The sequence below is a fragment of the Crocuta crocuta genome, unplaced genomic scaffold (assembly GCF_008692635.1).
Source record: "Crocuta crocuta isolate KB4526 unplaced genomic scaffold, BGI_CrCroc_1.0 scaffold234, whole genome shotgun sequence".
NCBI lineage: Eukaryota > Metazoa > Chordata > Mammalia > Carnivora > Hyaenidae > Crocuta > Crocuta crocuta.
The window spans coordinates 845,033-868,546 of record NW_027529647.1 but is presented as its reverse complement, the minus strand read 5'-3'; the positions used below and the strand labels follow the sequence as shown (position 1 = coordinate 868,546).

Here is a 23,514-nt window from a genome sequence, read left to right as displayed (position 1 = left end):
GCGGTGCAGGTGTGGCCACACCTCTGAGCTTGTGCCAGGGAGCAGTGTTGTGTCCGTGTGGCTGCCCCCGCTTTGGATTAGGGCTGCTTCTTGACTGGTTTGCACTTTGGAGTCCACTGAAAGCTGTTTATCCCGGCTCCTGCAGATCTTCGATGAACTGGACCAGGCTGGCTCCTTGTTGGCCAAAGAGACCCTGGAGGATGGGCTCCCCGTGCACGATGGAAAAGGAGATGTGCGTAAATGTCCCTACTACACTGCTAAACAAGATGGAGGTAGGTCTTGCCTGTTCGGAACTCTCCTCCAGGGTGGGTGTGTCAGCGTTCCCCACTGATGCCCTGTCCCTTGTTGGTGCCACCACACAGGTGCCCTGGAGGGCAGCAGCTGCCCCTTCCGAACAGCCCTGGCTGTGCTGAGCAAGCCCAGCCTCCAGCTCATTCTGGCCACTGGTGTGGCCCTCGTTGCTGGCCTCTTGGCCTGGTACTACATGTGAAGGACCCATCATTCCACGTTGGCGCCATCCTCCCGAGTGACCACTGGCCCGCCCCCACCTCCACCTGTGACTAAACTACCACCTCAGGTGACTTTTTTTTAAATGCTGTGTTTGAGAAAACAAGCAACCAATAAAAGCCAGACGCTAAAGCCTCTGCCTGTAGCGTCTTCTGTGTGGGCTGGATGCCGAGCTGGGTGCAGGCCCTCCATTCCTGCAGCCATCGGGCTGTGGCACTGGGAGCAGCCAGTGCAGCTCAGCAGGCCAGGCTGAGTCTCTGAAACCTGCTCTGCTCCCGAGGCGTCCACACTGCTCACCCTGAGGCTCCTTCCTTTCATTATTCCTGTGCTGGCATTTAGGTGGGTGTTTTTCCCCTGGTGGGAACAGAGCAACCAGCAAACCCAGGCTGCTGTGGCTCTGTGGAAGGGAGGGGGCTCCCTCAGTGGCCCTGGGAGCTCTGTCCTGAACAGTCAGTCGTCATACGGCTCAAGCAGAAACCCCGGAGAGGGCATCTGTTTAGCTGTGGCCTGTCTCCTCCTCTGACCTGTGTAAACGCTACAGCACTCAATAAAGTGGACTCTGACCGCTGCCTCCTCCTTTCCTGGCGCGAACATTATCCTTCTCAGCCACTCTCGGCCTTGTGCTCCCAACACTCCTGGTCACCTTACAGCCCTTTGCCCCGAGCAAAGTCACTGTGTCTCACAAATCTACCATCTGCTCTTGTGATTTTCTCTCGGAAGTGCTTTGGAGGTTTCCTATAGTTTGAGATAATTTGTTTATAAATAGTATAAAAAGCGTTATATAACAATTCATGGTCTAAAATACAAGTGTGAACTTAAATATTTTTATTGATAGGAATCTGTTTCCTGTTTTATATATTCAGGATCTGTAAAAGTTTTATTCAAAAAAGGATTAAATGGTGGGAAAACTTTGTCTTCAACTACTGACCAACCCACTTTCACAGCTGATGGGTAGGGAAGGAGCTGGCTCAAAACCTGGGGGCAGATTGCCTGCTTCCCTTTAGCCTTCATACCGAAGCCTAGGCACCAGTGGCTCGCTCTGTCTTGCTTCAGGGAGCAAGGGCGTTTGCCTGCAAAGTGGGATGACCCTGAGCCCAAGCCACAGGACTCTAGCCTGCAGACTGTGTGGGCAGATGCCACAGTGTGGAGACGGGTGAGATCAGGATCAGACAGTAAGGTGACCCTACAGTGCAGTGAAGTGGACTCCTACCCCAGCCTGGTCACAGCTAGAATCCCACGTCCACACTGCATTCTGGTGTGGCTCAGTGTCCTCTCTGGGCAGTCAATTAACTATAAGCACTAAGACCCTGAGGACTCAAGCCCCTGCCCTTTGACCACTTCTAGCCCCACCCTCTTTCCCTTGAAGAAGGAAGCCAGGCGAGAGAGCAGAGGCCCAGGGCAGGGGAGTTAAAGGGCCAATTTAATGAGAAACTACAGACTGAGAGCAGCCATGATTCACAGTGACGGGAGGCCATGCAGTGGCAGTGCGAGACGAGGAGAGGGGCGGTGGGTACAGCGGTCCACGTGAGCAAGTTTACAAGACAAACCAGGAGATACAGTGTGGGCTCAGGCCCAGGGCAGGTGTCCACCAGGGCACTTTCGCCACATGTGGCTGCTCCTTCCTCGTCCCCAGCCTGTCCCCATCCAGTGCCACAGCTGCTCCTGCCGCAGTACCTGCTGTTAAAACAAGCACAGTGACAGCGAGTCAGCTGGGAGGAGGCCCAGCATTCACTGGGAAGAGGATCCGTGGAGAACCACTGCAGATCGGAGTGTGCTTGCAAGGAGGCCCCCGTCCTCTCCAGTCCTGGCTGGGCTGTACCAGCTACTGGGCAAAGGTCTTGCCCACACACAGCAAGGACGTGGGATAGGCAGATGGGCTAGGCTCCGGGGCATTCCTTCTGGCCTTAGCAAAGACAAGGGTGTGTGGAGGGGTAGCCAGAAAGGGAGCTGGGCAGGGGCCAGAGGCAAGTCCCTTCTTGGCAAGCCAGGGCCTAACCATTCACCCTGTAAGTGACCTGCAGGTGTGCTGACCTCCCTACCTTACCCCAGGTGACTCCTGGGCATTTGGACAAGATGGTAAGAGTTCTGAGGGCCAGAGTCATTCCGTCTAATTCTCGTGACCACCTCTGGCACCCCAGAAACAGAGCCAGGCTTTATGACCCTGTCCTGCTTGAGTCCACTCCCCCACTCTTGGCCCAGCAGATGAGAAATAATTGTGGCTACAGTTATAGCCCCAGTGCTGGCCCCAGTTCTGCTCTGGCTGCTTTTGGTCCCAGGGAGAGTCAGGACCAAATCCATACTTTGTACAGAAATGGAGGAATGAGACCCCAGCAGGGAGACCGTGCGAGGAAACCCTTCCCAGTTTATCTTCCTCGTCACAAACACCAAGCAAAACACGGCTCAGTGCCATCCCCCTGCCACTCGCTGACTCTTGGCCTTAAATCCAACAGAATTTTTGCCAAAGAGTCAGATGCTCAGGGAAGGGCAAGCCGAAAAGGACAGGACTTCCAGGGGACCGGTTGGAACGGCTTCCATCCCCAAGTGGGAGCAGGGAAGCGAGCCACTGAGCAAGGGGAATAAAAGCACAGGGAGCCAGACTGACAGCAGGGAGTCCAGTCCCGGCTCCGTTAGCACAGGCGCTTGTACGTGTAGATGTAGGCTTTGCAGCTGGGGCATGTGTGCGTCACGTCCTTGAAATCGTTGATGAGGCAAGGGATCAAGCAGCAGCCCAGATCACACCTGAATCAGAGACCGGGAAGGCGGAGAGGTTGGAGGACAAGTCACTCAGGGCACCCAGACCTACTCCAGCCCCTCCCCCACCAAGCACCCACATGACCTACCCCATGAAGCAGCAGAAGAAGCCCAGCACAAAGTTCATCAGGCCAATCTCATAGGAGATCTTGGTGGTGATGGCCTGCTGGCAGTGGGGACACACTGTCTGTACAGGCGCACCTTCAAAGATCTCTCCCTGCAGCACCGTCACCGTGGTGGCGGCCCCGGAAGGAACTAGGACTGTAGCAGTGTGGCCCCCTGGGCCAGGGTAGGGCCCCGGTGGATAGGGCCCTGGTGGATAGTAGCCCATGGGTGGGTGGGGGCCTGGAGGAGGGTAGAAACCTGGAACGGCACAGAAAACAACAAAGACGTCACTGGCTTGCCACCTGCCCCACGTGAGAGGTAAGCACAAAGCCCCAAGGTCCCCAGGACACAAAATGAGGCCTCAGGGACCAGGCCCTGGGCCAAGGTGACCACCACATTCTCCCAGCCCTTCCTGGTCCCGAGCCTGTGAGCACCAGGACAGAGCAGCTACTTGGTCCAGTCAGACATGGCAGAGCTGGGAGGAGGCCTCATGTCCTTGGTCTCCGCCTCATGTGTTTGCTCCCTGCTTCTGGCACACAGAGGACCGGGCGCTGTGCCTCGCAGGAGGGAAAGCCTTGCCGCACACCAGCCCAGCCCCTCTCCTGCGCACAGGGCTCTCCTTCCCACCAGCAGCAGATCCTGCATGAAATACTTGGGACCGGACCCCCCTAACCTGGGGCCGCCTATGCAAGAGCCCTGGGACTTTCTCCGGCCTGAGAAGTCCTTCTGGAGAACTGCTGGGTGAGCAGGAGCTCAGGCCTCCACTATGGACTCCAGACCTTGTCAGGGAGAGGCCCCCGCAGCACCCATGAGTCGGTACCTCTCACTGCGCCTGAGGGGCCTTCCCAGGAGCTAGCCCTACCCATCCCCCCCGAGCAGGGCCCAGGGCTCACGCTGCTTGCCCACAGTACCTACATAGCCGCGCCTTGCTCTAGGACACGTGTGTCTCCACCAACCCCCCGCCCGCACCCAGGGGCAGCCCCCCTCTCACTAGAGAACACACTGCACCAAAGGCTGGACGGCAGCCCAGATAACACACTGGGCGCACGGCCAGGGCAGACCCCGTGCCCCCCAGTCATCCTTACCCGGAGGCATGTAGGTGCCGTCTGCATTCATGTGCGGGGGAATGAAGCCGGGCTGAGGCATCGGGTGACCTGGTGGCTCATAGGGTGGAGGACCAATGTCTGCTGGGGGCACTGACATGCCTGGTGGGGGCTGCATCACAGCTGGGGAGGTACGGCCTGGACAGAGAAGGGCAGGGAGAGGAAGTTCAGAGGGCAGCGGCTGCAGAGTCCAGCACCAGCCTTTAGGAGCCCAGACCATCCAGAGCTCGGAGCCCTACCTGGGGTAGGCGGGGCTCCGCTCTTCTCCTCCAGAAGGGGGGCCGTGGGGCTTCCAGGATAAGGAGGGGGCGGCTCATTGGGCATCTCTGCTGCTTCTCCTGGACATGGAGTAAAAAGCCGGATGTGAACTAAATTCCCAGCCTCTGCATGCCAGTCGGGCACCAGCCTGTGACCGACCTCAGAGCCCAAGCACACAGCCTCCCATGACTGCTCCCACAGGCGTGCTTGCCCTTGCAGCTGAAGGTACTTTTACTTCTCCACATAAATCTCTGTGCTCTGAGTGGGAACAGGACTTGTGGACTAGGACCAATTTCTTCAAGAGAGGGATTTGGAGTCACTGGGCTCCCTCTAAGCCCGGGAGACGCCCCACCATTGCCAAGGATATGCTAGCCCCAGAGCCACCATCCTGCGCCATCACCCATGCCCCCTGCATCCAGGCCAGAACCCGGTGAGGCAGACCCGCCCTCCCTCCCCCAGGGGAGCAGGCTGCCTCCGTGCCAGAGCACTGTGGCTTGCTTGTGGGAGAGGATCTGGAAGGCTTGTTACCTCGAGTCCCAGGTACTCAGAAGGGGAAGCAGGACAGGCTCCTTCCGCTGCCAGAGGCGCACACACGCAGGGCTCTGGGGAGCTGTTCAGGGGGAGAACAGGCAGGCAGAGCCTCAGCCACACTCCCTCCCCAGTTCGGCTGGTTCGGCCCCCCATCCCAGCACAGCACCCTCCCACCTGCCCACCGCCTCAGCTCCCCTTCCTCTCAGCTGCCATCCCAAGTCCCCTCCCCACCAGGTGCAGACTGGCCCCCACAGACCTGCACCCACTGCACGAAGAAATGGGAACAGGAGCCTCCCTACTCCCCAGCTCTCACAGCTGCTGTGCACGCCAGGCGGAGGCCCTCGTGTTTCTTGAGAACAGGGTGGGAAGGAAAGTGCAGAGTGAAACATTTCCCTCATTTCTTTACCTCCCATGGCTTCCTGAACACCTGGCTGCTGGCCCCTGGGGAGAAACGGGAAACCTAGGGCCTTCCTGCCCTGGGACCGCATCCTGTCTCCTTCAGCAAGGCCCATCCTTTTCACTGTGCCCAGCATAGAAGGCTAGAAATTAGTAGCATTTTGGAATGGGGCTCAATTTTTTTTTTTAAGTGAAATAAAAATAATAGGAACTAACTCTAAATAGGACAAAGAGACATGCAGTAAAAACAGCTCCATCCTAAGCCCCGCCAGTGAAGTTCAGAGCCACTTGGGGATGAAGGGCCCCAGACAACACTGCCGGGGCAGAGGGAGCCTGGAGTCAGGAAGCTGATTAAATCTCACACATCAGTGGCAGGGCCTGAGATACCAAATCCAAGCAACAAAAGGAAAAGAGATAAAATCAATGTCAGTAAAATTAAAAACTTGGGACTTCAAAGGGCACCACCAAAAAAGTGGAGAGACAGCACAAGGCACAGGGGATTTTTACATATCCTCTACCTGCTACAGAACTTGTATTTCTATGTAAAGAACTCTAACTCATTAACAAAAAGACAACCCAATTAAAAAACGGCAAAGGATTTGAATACACATTTCTCCAAAGATAAAAACAAATGCTCAATAAGCACGTGAGAAACCAAACGCTGTTAGCCGAAAGGAATTGTAAACTACAGTGAGGTACCATTGTTACTACGAGAAATTAACAAGTATTAATGTAGAGAAACTGGAATCCCCACACACTGCCGGGCGTGGGGGGCACACAAAAACACAGCCGCTTTACACCGTCTGGTTGCTAGTAACAGTTACCACCTGACCCAGGTGATTCCCCTCCCAGGTGTGTATATTCAAGAGAATGGGAAATCACACAGAAACTTGTACACAAATGTTCACAGCAGCATTATTCATAGTAGCCAAAAAGTATACACAACTGAGAGCACCCAACCACTGAAACACGGATAGCTGAACTGTAGACGTGCTGATGTGCACTCACAGGGGAATGCTACAGCCTGGATGGGCCTGGGAAACAGGATGCTCAGTGAAAGAGACCAGATACACACCGTTACACATGGTGGGATTCCTTATATGAGAAGTCCAGAATGGACCAATCCAGAAACAAGAACTGTATTCATGGTTGTCAGGGCTCAGGACGTGGAGGTGGGCAGAGACTGATGAACATGGAGTTTCCTTTTGTAAGTCATTACTGGTAGTAATGATGGTTGCAAAATATATTAAAAACCAGTGAATTGGGTCACCTGGGTAGCTCAGTTGGTTAAGCATCTGACTCTGGATTTAGGCTCAGGTCATGATCTCACAGTTCTAGAGAGCTTATCTCATGCAGCCAGTCTCTCTACATTACCTGCCAGTCTGTATGTACAGTCACCTATGTTTTTATATAGTTGCTGGTGTGACAGTTTTAACACGTCACATGTATTTTCTCCATCTTACAAGACACCATGACCAACAATTTTAATATTCCCTAAGATGGTCCCTTCATGGTTTACTTGACCAACCCTTATTAAAGCATCTGCAAGGCTTCTTGTTACTTTCAGAAAAACAAAGCAAACAACCAGAGAAAACGTTTGGCTAATGTTTTTTCCTTTTTTGGGTTATTTCCTTCAGTCTAACCTGCCAGAAGTGAAATTCTTAGGTGATAGGGTAATGGCCATATTGTGCTTTTTGGGAAAGATGATGACAATTTACAGTACAAACCTTGGATACTACTGTTAATTGCCCAATTTGTAATGTTAAAAATGACACTGGGTTATTTACTTCTTTGACCACTATGAAGCAGAACATTTCCCAAGTGTTTACATATTATGACCTGTTCTTTTAAGTTGCAAATTATAATAATCCTTTGAAGACATGAAAACCAAGAAAAGATGGGACTTAACCAAGGTCACGTGGCATAGAAGAGGTAGAGTGGAGCTAAGACCCTGGCACGACTCTCCCACCACCCAACCCTGCCTGCAAGTGAATTTCAATACTGCACAGTGAAGAAAGGGAAGCCACAGAGACTCTAAAAGGGATGCCATGATTTCTGCTTCCAGGCAGGACTGGAATGTGTGTGCTGGGCCTGGGGATCCCTATCAGCCCACCCAGCGCCTTCCCGATGGCAGTAAAAGGCACCTTTCCTTAAGAGGCTTGACTTGCATCCGCAGAAAACTATTACGCAGAGTCTCTGAATATGGTCCAGCACCTGCCGTAAACTCCTATCCTACAACCATCTGGGATGCCTCTGAGGTGGCACCACCGTCTTCTTGGGTGCTAGGAGAGAGGAACCAGCCTGGGTCCTCCAGACACTGCCATGTCCCGGGGCCACATGCGCCCTTAGGCCACCTCTGAAGACACAAGCGTGGCCGGCCTTTTCACCATCATCACCAGATCTAATTCCATGGTTTCCTAGAGCACAGGATTCTGCTTCCGGAATTCCACCATCATAATGATGGCATGAGCCCGCCACACAGGGCAAAGCCCTCCCTTGGTGCCCACCCAACTCTGAGCGGACCTGTTCCTATAGGAGCCACAGCTGCCAGCCACTCGGATGCCTGGAGTGTGCACACGGACGCTTCCACTCCGGCCAGAGACTACCACCACCTGTCTCTGCACCTTCTTAGCACAGCAGGGCTCTGCTGCTCCCGTCTCCCCTCTCCTCTCCATCCGAACCATCCTCCAGCTGCCTATGGAACTTTGACCTGTGGCAGAGACGGGGGATGGGCCCCTTTGGTCTGGAAATAGGTTTCTGAAAAACAGATCATGAACTTTTCTATTATTCAGTCTCTACTCCCCATCACCTCCCAATATAAAACCAATGTGCATGGCACAAAACTCCATCATTTGAGGTGTAATAATAACTGTAAGACTGCTATGATCTTAAAAAAAAAAAATCCCACACATCCAAAAGCAAAACAGTTTTTCAATAAAAATGCACACTGCTCAAATTAAGCTACAAATGCAAATGTGTAATTTGAGATCACACCCTGGCTGGAGCACGGATCACCAGAGGCTAGGGAAGGGGCCGCCAGACCCCGCCCCTGCCGGTTTGCAGTTCCCAAGAGTGGGAGGCCTGGGGTCCTGGGAGCTCAGTGAAGTCAACATGCAGCCCCGGAAACCCAGGACACGCCTCTCAGTCTCCCAGTCTGGTCTTAACAGATACAAACTGAAAAAACAAGTGCCTGAAAACCTGTCCAACTGAGGGCCCAGAGGACTTCATACTGTATGGCCCTCTCACCCCCTGGATTCTGTGGATGAAAAGGTATCGCCAGTGCTGGTTCTCAAAACTAGAGACCCAGCCGCCCACGCCACAGCTGGCCAGTCAACGAGGCGCTGACCCCAAGTGGCACACAGGTGTGAGGGCACAGCGACGGGGCAGCCAGGCCATCGCAGCTCAGGCTCCACCCCACAATGGAAGCAGAGGTGCCCTCTGTGAGCCAAAGCACATCACACAAGAAGGACAATTCTTTTTTGTTGTTAAGTTTATTTGAGAGACAAGAGTGAGTGAATGGGGAAGGGGCAGAGAGGAAGAGGGGATCCCAAACAAGTTGTGTGCTGTCAGCATTGGAGCCAGATGCGGGGCTTGATACCACAAACTGTGAGATCATGACCTGAGCTGAAACCAAGCGTCAGACACTTAATCAACTGAGCCACCCAGGTGCCCCCCAACAAGGACAATTCTTAAATGAGGCCTTTAGTTCCTGTTTCCCTGTTTTCCAGTGCAGCTCTGGGGACATGGAGGGATTCCCCACTTAGTCCTGGATGAAAGCGATGTGCCGCTGCCCCAGCCCCATAGCTCCTGCTTTACAAGCCACTGACCTTGGTTTCCAGAGGCTGAAACTAAGCAGGATCTGGAAATGTGTGCAGAGCGGAGGTTAGGTTACTGGTTGGCACCTGGTCACAGGAGCGTCAAGGGTAAAGTGACAGAGGAGATCAGTGTCCCTGTGACTGCACTTTCAGGATGAGGGTGGCCTGGAAGGAATGGTCCTGACCTTTGCCGGGCGAGGGTGGCAGCGTGGGCCAGGTGGCTCATGAATTAGAGGGTTCAAGACTCCCAGGAAGGTGCTGTGGACTCTGATACATACCCTGCGCCCGCAGCCTCCCCACGCTGTCCACTGTAATTCTTAGCACAGACTCACTTCCCTGAGATCAGCAAGAAACCACTCCGAACAGCAAGGGCCATGGCCTGCCATGGGCCGGTAAGGCCCTGAGGAGCTGAGGACAGGTTCAGGAGGGCCCCAGAGGCCGGGGGGCGATATGCCCAGGAGAGAGGTCCTGAGTGGTCTCTGGCAAGAGAGACGCACGGGCAGGCCTGCACATGCTCCTGGCCCACTGAGAGACAGGATGGAGCCATCTGAGGCCCACTCTGGCCCCCACACCCACGATCAACATAGCCTAGGACCCACTGTGGTTCCATGTAGAATGGAATCATTCAAGTCACCCTAAAATGAGATGAAAGCCAGCTCCACGTCTGTCTGTGGACCCACGGCCTGCCTGTCCCTGCCATGACCTCACTTTCACAAGGGCAGCAGGTGCTAAGGCTTCTGGGGGGAGGACACGGATCTCCTGGGCACAGAGCCAGGCCCTTCTGCAAAGCCACCCACAGCTTCCCTCCTTAGCCCCATGGAGTCCTGAGTGCCACCTGCTGGACCAGCAGCCACTGGAGACTGTCCCTCTCAGGACTCAGCACAGGCCCACTGCAGAACAGAAATTTCTGCCCTGCACCCCAAGGTGGGCTCCACCATCAGCCACGCCACAGAGAGTAACCAGGCCTTGCACCCATGGAGAGGCTCTTGCTTCTTCTCTGATGAGCTGGAGGGGCCAGGTGAGGGCTTCCTCCGCTGTGAGGAAGGAAATAATGTCCTGAGATGCCCACTACGGGCTTTAGGCTATGGGGCCACAAAACCAAGCAAAATGGTCTTACTGCCTCATCCCTACTCCCACCCCACCAATCCCAGGCCCCGTCTGCATCCAGCACAATACTCTAAGCAGCTACTGAGGAATGGGCTAGCTCCGAGGACAGGACACAGTTCCAATGTGGGGTGAGGAAGGCAAGGATCCAAGACCCCACCCCTTTCTCGCAGTCACAGCACGTCAAGGATTTGCCTCATGTCAGTCACTGGTTAACAGGAAATCAGGGCACACACGGAGACAGTGGAGGTCTGGAGTCAGCCCTGGCCTTGAAGCGGGTGGCCCTGAGTGAGCCTCTGTGAGTCTTGGTCTTCCTGGGACTAGAAACCCTGCCTCAGGACCAAGCTGCATGAACAGTGATGACGACACGTGCCTAGTACCTGCCAGACTCACCTGGCAGGGGACCAGAGCCCTTTAGGGTCAAAACACACGACTGCTGGGGGGAATGATAAAGCTGTGGAATCAGACCATGGTGAAGGCGGCACAGCTCTCCGAACATACGTGGCTTTAGCCACTGAATTGTACACTTTATTTTAGAGGGACCTCGCAACTGGGGGAGAGGAGAGGGTTGGAGGGGGGGAGGGGAGAGGAGGGGAGAGCGAGAGTGCACATCTTACGCAGGTTCCGTGCTTGGGATGCGATCCCACAATCCTGGGATTATGATCTGAGCTGAAGTCAAGAGATGGGCGCTCAACCTACTGAGCCATCCAGGCACTCCAGACTGCACTTTATAAGGGTGGATTGGATGGCATGGGAATTATAATTACATCCCCCAAAAGCAAAACCCACCCAGGTGTAGCTATCTGTCTCTGTGTGTGCACTGTTATAAAATCAAAGAGACAGAGAAGAAACACCCAGACCAAGGTCATCGTCTCTGGGGTTGAAGTTTGGCAGCCACAGTCAAGAGAGGTGAGGCTTTCTTTCATTACATGCGTGTGTACACACACACATTAAACAAAGAGGTATGTGTATTTGCATAACTAAAATCTTGAATACAATTTTAGGACAGAGCAGCGATGGGCAGCTTTGGTCCCTCATGACACAGAGGAGGCACCCACCTTCTGGCGCATGGATTTCAGCTGCTTTCCTCTGTCCCCGCACATCACAAGACCTAGAGGTCTTGGGAAATGCCTCTGAGCTCTGTTCTGCTCCCAACTATTCAACCTTCCCTGCAGAAGCTGCTGCTGATCCAAAGCTCGGCCATCCGGCAGCAGCCTAAGGCAGCCCAGGCGGGCTTCCCAGGGGAGCTGGGCGGACTGGGCCCAGGCCGGCAGGACGCACTCCTGCAGACCTGAACTGTCCCACACACGGAACACTGCCAGGGGCTACCCAGCCCTGCCCCCAGGCGACCCAGGGTAGGGACAGACTGCTTGGTGCGAAGACCCATCTGTGCACGAGAAGGCGCTCTTGGAGGACCCAGGAGGGGCGCAGGGGCGCAGAGACGCAGGTGGAGGACAGCACCCAGAAGGAGGACTTTATGGCATCAGTCTCCCCAGGCGCCTGCGAGGGCAGTTGTCTAATGTTCTGAGTCTCCGGGCTCCTTCACACTCCATTACTGAGGACTCTAAACAGGTTATGTTTTTGTGGGTTATATCTACCAATACTTACCATAGTAGAAACGAAAAAGGGGACTTTTTAAAAGTATTTACTAATGCATTAAAAAACAGTAAGAGCATTATACACATCAACATAAATAGTTAAAGTAACTACCTTCCCAAACAACTGTCATCAGACAACTGGCATTGTTTGACATTTTTGGAATCCTTTTTAATTTCTGGCTTACAAGAAACCTGCTGGGTTCTCCTGTCTGCTCCTCCATCCAGTCGACTGTGCTATGTTGTTGTGGTTGAAGTACGTCCCACAGGTAAGTATCTGGAAATGGAATGGGCGTTCAAATAGTCTTTTCAGATCCGTAATTGTGGACGTTCTCCCGTACACAGCTAAACCTGACAAGTGGTAGCTTCTTAAAGATTAGCTGCAATATAGAATCTGAAACCTTAGTGAATTTTTCCTACGCTTCTGTTACAATTCACCCGTTTACTATGCATTTGGAATGGCTCTTTTACACATGCATGGCTTCTAAGGGCACACGTGGCTCAACTGGAAAACACTGAGATTACGTAGATCTAACAGCGCTGACGCACCTTATGATACGTAACGTTCCCCACACACAAATCACACCATCAGTATCACCTCCAATCGCAAATCACACCGTCATATCACCTGCAATCTCATCAGAAGAGTCTGTAACTATTGGGAAGCTGTAAAGCTCACAGTGGCAGATACAAATTTTCCAAAATTCCAACTTCCCCTTAAAAGTTCATTTTATCATTGGCCATAAGCAGCAGAACAAATTTATCACTGGCAACAATTCTAAAAACAGAGGGCAGTTGTTTTCCTTGAAGTACCGGGCTCACTGTTCACTTTCAAGAAAATGCCCACTAAATCCCCAAGTCTGGTTAACCATGGTTTGTACGTCAGTCGTTCTTTTAAAGAAACATGGTACTCCGTGAAAAAGCTAGTTCAGCTCACAAGTCAACAGACTGTACATGTGCTTCTCCCTGGGGCATCTATCATATTTCGTGTGTGCATTGATTTGACTCGCATTTCATCATGTAGAATGTTAAAAGGATGTGTACTCGGGGATCAGGATTATTTAATAAAGTTAATCATTTTTACTGCTTTCTTTCGTGGGAGATGTGGGTATGGTGAACACAACTGCCACTATAATGAGCAGTGTTGTGCCCTCACTGCTGTGGTACCACAAAAGTGAAGCCAGCACGCTGAAGGACAAGGCCACACCTAGCGTCGCTGGAGTTGTGACCGTCAGGCCCCCGGAAGCCTCCAGGAGACAGCACAAATCACTGTTCGAGTACCCCTGTGCTAGGGGAGCTCCGCAGGCTACAAGGGGTTCCACGGCCAGAGAGACCCGGAGTGGTCAGTGCCGTTGAGCCTGGCCCACCCAGGGACGTGCGTGCCGCAGCACGCAGGCTTTCCAGGAAGTAGTGACCAGCTCAGAGCCAGCTCACCCCTTTCCAGCTGTGTGAGTTCACTGCATCTCTGATCCCAGCATTTGTAAACAGCCCCGTGGGGGGCTGGAGCAAGGTTTAAGGCAAACAGCATGTGCAGGAACTCAGGACCTAGCCCAGAACACTGAACAACAGCACCTGCTATTATCATCATTCACTGAGCAACTTCCAACAGGAAGGAAAATGGAGCCACTCAGCTCCTGCCCCTACAACTGTGGGGGTCCTGGTATGTGCTCCCCACAGGATCCTGGAGTGACTCGGAACCAAACCCCACCTGAGTAGCTCAGCCCAGCGGAGTTCCTCCATCACAGAGCCAAGCTGAGGCCACCTGCTCCGTGGGACTCCTGAAGAGATGCTAGGTACGGGGTACCAGATGGCTGCTCCCAAGGGGCCCAGCTTCACAGGCAGTCACGCCTCTGGGAAGGGCACTCGGCCTGGACACTCTGGGCACCTGCCTGAGAGCCCATAGCAGGCCCGGGGTAAACAAGCCAAACGCCCTCTTGGGTGTCTGAGAGCCACCCAGAAAGGGGGGAAAGAGTGCCCTCTCCACTCCTGCTGAATCCCCTCTCAGCAGGCCTGGCCCACACGAGTGCATCATCCAAACCGTACCCGCCCTCCCTGGAGGCTGTGTGAGAACTGAGACATGGATGTGGATAAGCTACGGAAGGGCCAGGCCAATGTGAGGTGTCGTTGACTGGGGGACTTACTTGCCAGGGACGGCCACAGACTCCCTGGGCAACACCATACACTGTTCTGTTCTCCCAGGTCACCAGGCTGGGCTTAAGAATGGTTTGTATGGTGGCCACTGCACAGAGGTCCTTGGAGGGTGGGACAGGGCTTCTTCTGGGAATAACCAACTGTCTGTTCACAACCGTAGTTGTGTAGCATGGCAGGAAGTGAGAGCACGTCCCTGCCTTCCAGAAGCTCACAATCGCCCGGGGTAAGGCAAACATTAAATAATCACACCAAAACACCAAACATAATTACAAAGTGTGCAGTGTAGTCCAGGGGACTTTGAAAGCACATAAAAACTGGGGCAGGTTCCAGGGGTCAGGGAACGGCTCTCTGAGCAAGCCAGGAGGAGGTGGAGTTAATGAAACCAGCAGGCCAAGGAGGGGGTGGGGACAGCGGCTAGACAGTGAGTGACAGACGAAGGACAGAGGCTGCACCTGCTGCGGGTGGCCTGGCGCCAGCCTGGAGCCCATGTTCCAGCTGCACGGCCGCAGGGAGTGCTCTGCCAGAGCACAGAGGCAGGATCACAGCAGCACCGTGGCAGCTTCTTTTCCGGCCCACTCTCCAGAGTGGTCCACCCCCCCACACCCCGCCCCGATCCCTAACCACTCAGTTTTCAGGAACAAAGATGTCAACTTTCTTTCTCAACCAGCGATAAAGTTTTGAGCACACAGGGTTCAATGGCATCCTGCCCACCATGACACACTGTACAACCTTGGACAAGTTACTGAATCACTCTGAGCCTCAGTTTCCTTACCTGGACCACCGCACTCCATTTTTATTCAGAACAGAGTCTTAGCTAAGACAATCCCAGCCTTTCCTACAGTCAGCTGTGACCACCCGGCTAACGCTCTGGCCAGTGAGTCAGTGCAGTGAAGAAGGAACTAAAAGGGGCGCCACCCTGCCCAGGAGACGGGCCCTGCACCCCCCCGCCCTCCTGCCCATGGCCTGGATTGTGCATGAGCAGCTCCCACAGCCATGCCCCACCACGAGGTGACCCTGGGCATGGAAGCCACACCAAGGACAAGTGAAGGTAACCCAGGCCCCGAAAAACCACAGAGACACCATGCCTGCACTGAGATTACCACTTCCTGTATCTTCTGTGTGAGAAAGAAGCAAACATGTTTTAAGTTGGTTGTTTTGGGTTTCCTAGGAAATGCAGCCAGACCGAATTCCAATAATCAAAGAGAAACAGAAGTGTTAGTTTTCTAGCAATTCTCAAACATACTACAATCAGAAATTGCTTATGACTGGTAAATTTCCAGTTGATTATTCATGAGGAGGGAATACAAGTATTATTAAAAATGTACAGTGCTGGGGCATCTGGGGGGCTCAGTTGGTTAAGCATCCAACTTCAGCTCAGGTCATGATCTCACAGTTTGTGGGTTCAAGCCCCACATCGGGCTCTGTGCTGACGGCAAAGAGCCTGGAGCCTGCTTCAGATTCTGTGTCTCCCTCTCTTTGCCCCTCCCCCACTCATGCTCTGTCTCTCTCTCAAAAATAAACAAACATTAAAAATGCTTTATAAAAAATGTACAGTGCTAGTTAGGCTGAAGATATGTCGACAAGTGGTCCCTAAGTGAAAAGCTCTCATCATGGACTTCCCGTGGACTTGGCTTTCTCTAGCTCACACTGCCTCTGCACAGGTTCACTGAGCAGGTCCTTGGGCTGCCAAGTTCTAGCCCCAGAGGGCCTGGGAAATCCTGCTTGTGGCCCATTTCCATTGTTCTTACCGATGGAGGCGGGATGAGAGACAATCCTTCCCTCAGATAGCATTGCTGGTTGCTGGTGGCTGCAAACCACGTATTTTTACACGTGAACATGGGCTTATCTGATGCCGTGGGAATTCTAAATATTCAAAACAAGCTAAAGACACGGAAAGGACCAGAAAGCAGATCTGATTTTCCCATCTGCCTCTCCCATCCCACCTAGCCTGCACACTCCTCCCTGATCAAGATCACCACTCCGAGTAGCTAGTACACCAGCCCAAGCTGACAGCCCCACGAGCCATCACCTGTGCCCTTTCATGAGGAGGTCTGAGCCCTGAAGTCCCAGGTTGAACTTAAAGGACAGAATCCTCACCTACGGGTGCCCGGGCACCAGACCCCACACCAGCCGCCTGGTCCCCCAGCTTCCTCATTTGTAACACGACGGCAGCAGCCCCTGCCCCGCAGATGTGTGGTGAAGCATAAAGGAGGCTGATTTGCTTCCACTCTTAGAAGCAAAATCAAAAGGCAAACAGGACTCAAAGAATGGTTCTAAACTAAAAAGTAGTCAGATCTCCAGGAGCTGTGACGATGACAACGGTAATAACTGTACACTTTACGTCACGCTGACTTCCTCAAAGCCTGGGCAAACCACTCTGAGGACCTGAGTGGCAGCACGCGGGCCGCAGCAGAGTGGGTCAGCAGGACTTGTCTGGAGGACAACTTTGCTACCTCTTCATTTTATTTGACTAATTCCATTTCAAGGCACTTGTCCTAGAGGTAAGTGACCACGTGAGCAAAGAGTCACATGCCAAGTGTTTGTATGTATCAACATCTTGTGTTCCACCAAAGGGACTGGCTACCCGACTGGAATATCCATACAGCCCAACTGCTCTCACCCAAAGCATGACACGGATTCTTTTCAGAGGTGGAAAGACTGTCTTGATACTGCCTTGTAAAGCCAGTACGCGTAGTGTGGAGTCTACTTCAGTTTTGTTTGTTTTTTGTTTTTTTTTGAGAGAGGGTACGAGTGGGCAAGGGGCACAGAGAGAATCCCACGAGGAACAGAGGAGGAGGGGGAGAGGCTGACAGAGAATTCCACTGACGGTGCAGGGCCCAAGCTCATGACCGGTGAGATCATGACCTGAGCCAAAGTCGGATGCTTAACAGACTGAGTCACCTAGGTGCCCTGTGATTCTACTTTAAAGGTATATATTTATATACAAATTACACACCAAATGTGAAGAATTATTTTTTCTGGGTATTAAGATTCTGGATCATTTGTTTATATACAAATACACATAAAGTTCTATGTATAGATTCTGGTTTTTCTAAGATGCGCAGCTCCTTTGATTGGTTCCTTCCCCAAAAGGCTCACTGTAATCGTTACAATGAAGAGGTATTCCTCCTCAATCCAGAAAGGTACCCCCAACTGTACTGAATTTTGCCTACAGGAAAAGCAATGCTCCAGGAAGCAAACCCGAGGACTGACGATTTGCGAGTTGTCCCCTCAGAGGTTGTGTTGCCGTCTTCACGCTGGTCTCGGGAGAGTCTGGCGGCAGGAGCCAGTCCTCTGGACGAAGGCGCCTTGCGTCCTCCAGGAAAACTGAGGCCCCAGCCCTGCAGGCTGGAACATAAAGGCTATCCAAGGGAGTTCTCACTAGGAGACCCTGCCTGGCGGCCAGCAGGTCACGTGGCAGAGGAGGGCAGATAAGAGGAGCCTAACAGACGGCAAAACCGAGCGAGGTTACTGGGCTCGCCCGAGGCCACCAGCTGGGGCAGGCGCTGGGAGTGCAGGCCAGGCCTCCAAGCTGTGGTCCAGCATCTCCTCCACGTTCAATGGTGCCCCCCAGGCAGACTGACCTTGGGAGCCTGACACAGGAGGAGGGGGAGGAAGCACACAGGGGAGGAAGCACAAACAGGAGAGAATAAGGATGGAATGAGGGTGGAAAACAGCTGCAGCTGCAGCCACCATTAAATAAACGAGTCATCTGCACCTGTCCCACAGGCAGGGCTTATGAACTAAAGGGCCAGCTAATTTTAGAAGCACAAGGAATCTAAAGAACCATCACTTAGGCAACCATGAAGCCCTGAAAAGAAAAAATCCTTACCTCTGCCTCCACTGAGCTGACATAAAGCAGTCTTTGGACTGACTCCATTTTAATCAGTTATCTCAGATAAAGACATACCATTCCGATCCACGTAAAAGCACGAGGCCCTACGTGCAATCAACCCACATGGCCACGACAGTCATAGCCACCCAGCTGGAAGAATCTTATTTCAGACACAAATGACTAGAGTGTCGTTGCTGGCCCAAGAGGGGAGCTTAACCTGCCTCCAGGTCCTGTCCAGGTCTCCCCGCCCAGAGCAGTGAGGAAATATCTCTACATCATTTAAATCCTTCCTGTTCCAGGGCATTCTCTGAATTATTTTATTTTTAACTGTTTTATTTATTTTTGAGAGAGAGAGAGAGAGACACAGAATCCGAAGATAGGCTCCAGGTTCTGAGCTAGCTGTCAGCATAGAGCCCGACGTGGGGCCCGAACCCACGAACCGCGAGATCATGACCTAAGCGAAAGTCGGACGCTTAACCGACTAAGCCACCCAGGCACCCCTGTGTCTCCCTCTTTCTGACCCTCCCCTGCTGACGCTGTCTCTCTCTCTCCTAGAAATAAATAAAAAAGAAAGAAAGAAAGAAAGAAAGAGAGAGACACAGAATCCGAAGATAGGCTCCAGGTTCTGAGCTAGCTGTCAGCATAGAGCCCGACGTGGGGCTCGAACCCACAAACCATGAGATCATGACTGGAGCCGAAGCTAGACACTCAATCGACTGAGCCACCCAGGCGCCCCTCTCTGAATTATTTTAAACAAAGCACAGCTAGGTGCATAACAGGGGTTGCAGCAACCTCACCAGCACCGGTGTGACATGCTTCTAGAGGTCACCTGGATGACACAAATGAAAAAAGTGAAAAACCAGACGATATGTTGCAGATGAGTAATTCTTCTAAAGACCACTGCAATGGTTGGATGTTGTCAGAGACAACCTTCTAAAGAGCACACAGTATGTGGCTATGTTGCAGGACCAATGGAAAAATCTTGAGAAACCAGAACAGTCCAGGGACACGCTCTCCAGTGGAAGCGTGCCCATCAAGTGAGGCCAGAGTCCGTGACAACATGGTGTCCACAAAGGTGAAAGGGAAGAGTGGGAACAAAAGTGCTCTGGGACACGTGAGTGAGGAATACACCTAATCCATATTTTATTCTTTATTTTTNCGGGGCTCGAACCCACGAACCGTGAGATCATGCATGACCTGAGCCGAAGTCGGATGCTCACCCGACTCAGCCACCCAGGTGCCCTCTACTCTGTATTTAAAATTACATTACACAATGGGGCGCCTGGGTGGCTGAGTCGGTTGGGCGTCCCGATTTCGGCTCAGGTCATGCATGATCTCACGGTTCGTGGGTTCGAGCCCCGCGTCGGGCTCTGTGCTGACTGCCAGCTCAGCGCCTGGAGGCTGCTTCAGATTCTGTGTCTCCCTCTCTCTCTGACCCTCCCCTGCGCGCGCGCTCTCTCTCTCAGAAATAAATAAAACACAGTAAAAAAATATTTTTGTAATTACGTTACACGAAATAGTATATGGAAGATTAACTAAATTCCTATCACTTTCAACAGACATCTGATCCAAAGAGTTTACTCATGCCACTTGGGACAGAAGAATGGTTTTCGATCTTCTCCTTGGGAAAATGGGAGCTCATGCTGCATCTGGGGTTGCCTTATTTATGGCCACATGCATACCTCTCTCTGAGTCACGCATCTACAGACCACCTTTCAGGCCAGAAATATCATTAGAGATCACACAGTCCAAAGTCTCAGCTGACACTGATTACTCTTCAGACATTTTCTAGGCACCCACCAGAGGCAGGGGGCAGCGTTGGAGATAGCGGTGGGCAAGGAAAGGGAGCACCTATCTACCCCCCCCACCCCCCTGCTCTCGGACTGCGAGCGGCCCAGCCGCTCAGAGAAGGGTCCTGCCTCATGCCTGGTGTGCATTCGCTGCACCGGTCTCAGCCCGGTCTCTCTTCTCACACGTACTTGAAAGTATGCTCAAGCGGGATCTCACACTCCCAAAAGGGCTGCACACACAGGAATTCCACCATGTGAGCTGACACGGATTTCACTGCACCCAGAGACGAAAGAGAAACAAGTGAAGTGAGCTGACCAGTCCTCCTGCTTTCCCCTCGGTGAGGGCAGGGCTCGGGAGGACCAGAAGGTGGGAGCACGTGTGCGGCCTCCGCAGGAGCCCACTTCCTGCAAGCCTCTGAGCTCACAGACCACTCAAGGCCTTTCCAGGGCTGATGGACCATGAGGTATCTACTCTACCAGCTGAACGGAGAACCTAGCCACTGCGTGTTCACTTGGGAATTCAACTCTGTAGGCGATGCTGTGTTACCTCTACTTCACGGAGCGCCAGAGCACACGCAGACCATGGTCCCTATACGTCAGGACCTTACCAGCCCTTACAAAGATAGGACAGCTGAAATGCAGACACAGTATGCGATTTTATTCAACACATAAGTACCCAGCACACCTATGAGCCAGGTACTACCTAGGCCCTGAAGACGGGGAAAGACCTCTGTCTTAACAGACCTCACATCTGGGGGGAGGTAGAACACAGAAATAGGTGAAGATTACAGTTTGTCAGGCAGCGATGCATGAGGCCTGAGCCTCAGACAGCACAGAATGCCCCAGAGTCCAGGACCGCAGGAGGGGTGAGAGGGGGCCTTTCAGCCTGGAGCAGTGCACACTCTCCCAGGCCTGGGAAGGGTCGCTGTTACTCAGCACGGCTGTCACTCTGTTTGTCTTTTCCTTCTTTCAAGGACCACCTGTTTGAAGACTCAGATTCTTGACTCCTTAATTCAGCTAACATTTCATGGGCCGCTCTATGATGGTCACTCACTTTGTGGTCCCTGCCCTCAGGCAGCTGCAGATCCAGCGAGCAAGCCAGCTCACACTTAGGAAGAATTTGCAAAAGGTACTGAGCAAAACCCAAAGGAGAACCCAGGCAGGTGCTCCAGGTGCAGAATGGAGGGCAGGGATTCCAGGCCTGAGACACCTGAGTCACAACGAGCAGAGAGCACAAGAACACTGTGGTCAAGGGCTCAGCCTCGCCAGCAGGACCGGCAGCTCCCAGAGGGCACGGACAGGGGTCTGGGGCCAGTGTCTCCACTGCTCTGGGAAGCACGTCAAATACTGGCTGACAGGGTGGATGAGTAATGCAGCCGGGCTGACTCTGGGCAGGGGCTCCTCCCCAACCCGAAGGCCCTATGTCATTAGCAGTAGCCCCAGTCGCCAAGATGGATGTCTGAGAGGTGTTCCGGACTCTTCTCTGGCCCTGCTCTGGCAAGTCCTGCCAATGCCATGGTTCAGAAAGGTCTGAGATCCACTTTCTCATCTACTGGTCAAGGCCTAAGGGGAGAAGTCTAGACCTGACCCCATGTTCCACATCTCTCTCCTGTAGCCACCCAGACTACAATCTGCTCTTCTCCAACCAAACCAAACCGCACCCCTACCAAAGGACCTTACACAGACCCCTTCTCAACCTCCACACGCCTCCCCCGACCCCTTGCCTTCCCTGTGACTCCCTTCACATTTTACTCACCTCCCAACCAGAGCAACGAGTGGGGAGCTCTCCCACTCATGTCCCTGCAGACCTGCCAAGCCCCTGGCATGGGTATGCTGAATAAGCGAGTTGGTGAGGATTGGGGTTGGCCTAACCAGGCTTCCTATGCTATTCCTGGCCCAAACGCCCACCACCCACAGCCACTGGGGCAGAACACAGCCACGGCAGAGATGGGAGTCCCTGGCTTCCTGATGAAAGGGACTTTGTTTATGGCCAAAAATCCAGAAGACCCCCTTTCTAGAGTCACAGTCAATGCCCTGGAGCACTATTCATGATGAGGCCGGGACAGCCCGGGTTCCCCTCAGCCTTGCTCCCTCCAGTCTGCTGTGCCAGTATCTCGTGATCTTCAGTAAATCACTCCTCAGTTGGGACGGAGACCTGTGTGGCCTCCCTGATGCTGCAAGGATGGAACATAGGTGTGGGTGCTGCCGGGTGGGCCCAAAGCAGGTACAAGGAGCACTCCCGTGAACACGGCTGCATTCGCTGCTGCCTTCCCAGCCTGTAAGACCTTTGCTCTTAAGAGTGATTAGAACTGTGAGGAGTTTCACTTCCTTCTGGAAGAACAAATGGTTCGAATTCTCCCCCTAACCCCACCCCAAGACATCACTCCAGCCCACTCTACCTCCTTCTGCCTTCTCTGGTCTCTATTTCTCCTTCAAGGGAAAACAGACACTGGAATAGATCTGAATTCAGACTGAACAAACACTTACTGGGCACATTATGTATCCAACACATCCCCAGTTTTTACTGGACCTCCATGACAACTCCATGTGGTAAGAATCAATGGTGCTGGGGCTCTCAGGGTCCAGACCACGAAGAGGACACGAAGGGGCTCACAGTACCCCCGGATTAGGAGCACCAAAACGATGATGAGAAATGCTTTCTGGAAAACTGATCTGACATTACCAAAAACATCGCAACCACTTTTACGGAAGCAATCAGAATGTCACTGGACTTCCTTACCCTGCACTGCATGGTTTTGTACTGGTTTTACTTTGTCTAACATTAGGGGACACTAAGCTTTCAGCATGAGCAGATACAGGTCTATCTCACCGGGGTGTTGCTTTTCATCTATCACAGATGTGGAAAGGGAGGCTCTGGGAGGGCAAATGCCTAGTCACACAGCTTGGAAGTGACAGAAATGCCTCCAGCAGGGTCTGCCTCGTCTAGACAGCATTGGCCCCAGAACCCCACCACTGTCACCAGAACCCGAGGACTCACAGAGCAGGGGAGGCGCTTGATCTGCAGGCTCAAGAGCGACCAGACCCGCATCTCTCTGGGTGGGCTGCCCTCCTGGGGGAGAGGCTTTGCCACAGGCCCAGGCCATGCGCCCCTCTCCTCTGCAGCACTCAGTTGCAATGCAGCCTCTACCACCTCCTGGGGAGGGGTGCCTGGGAGAATCCCGACTGCAGGGATGGGGAGCCGGAAGCCGCCTGTGGGGTTCTAGAAACTGGCACACTCCCACCCTGTACACTCCATTTCCAAGTCCCTTTGGGGAGGCATAATAAAGCTCTCGCCTCCCTCCTCCCCCGTGAGCCTGGCTCTCCTCTCTCCTCCCCACTGAGGGCCCACATTATGTGCTGAGCTCCCCCTGCATGCTGTCTTCTCACCAGCGTGACCGCTTTCCTTCATGTAAGGACACAGACATCAATACAAGGTGCCATGACTCTAACCGCCACATTCCCCTTTGTCCTCCACGAATAAAAAGATGTGCATGCCCTCTGAATACTGTTTCTGAAACTGGAAACAAATTTCCACAGGACCTGTCTCTTTGTCCCCCCCGCCCCCCCCTCCCC

General features: G+C 53.1%; 2 protein-coding genes across 12 annotated transcripts in view; one reads left to right on the top strand and one right to left on the bottom strand.

Moving 5' to 3' along the window:
- The window catches only part of HMOX2 (heme oxygenase 2), a 30,053-nt gene extending 29,414 nt beyond the window's left edge, over positions 1 to 639 (top strand). For all 8 annotated transcript variants that reach the window (XM_077762513.1, XM_077762514.1, XM_077762517.1 and 5 more), the window contains 2 exons: positions 146 to 272; positions 363 to 639. In XM_077762513.1, the coding sequence (XP_077618639.1) occupies positions 146 to 272; positions 363 to 490 (255 nt within the window). In that variant the 3' untranslated portion in view covers positions 491 to 639. The remainder of the gene's footprint in view (positions 1 to 145; positions 273 to 362) is intronic.
- Positions 640 to 1,317: 678 nt separating this feature from the next.
- The window catches only part of CDIP1 (cell death inducing p53 target 1), a 24,411-nt gene continuing 2,214 nt past the window's right edge, over positions 1,318 to 23,514 (bottom strand). The window contains exons 2-7 of one of the 4 annotated variants that reach the window (XM_077762523.1): positions 5,253 to 5,334; positions 4,706 to 4,804; positions 4,449 to 4,604; positions 3,348 to 3,621; positions 3,110 to 3,246; positions 1,318 to 2,184 (exon numbers count right to left, since the gene is read on the bottom strand). In XM_077762523.1, coding sequence (XP_077618649.1) covers positions 3,135 to 3,246; positions 3,348 to 3,621; positions 4,449 to 4,604; positions 4,706 to 4,790 — 627 coding nt within the window. In that variant the 5' untranslated portion in view covers positions 4,791 to 4,804; positions 5,253 to 5,334 and the 3' untranslated portion in view covers positions 1,318 to 2,184; positions 3,110 to 3,134. Of the gene's footprint in view, positions 3,247 to 3,347; positions 3,622 to 4,448; positions 4,605 to 4,705; positions 4,805 to 5,252; positions 5,335 to 5,511; positions 5,605 to 12,353; positions 12,440 to 23,514 lie in introns of those variants that run through there. The other 3 variants (XM_077762522.1, XM_077762521.1, XM_077762520.1) reach the window with 3 other exon arrangements.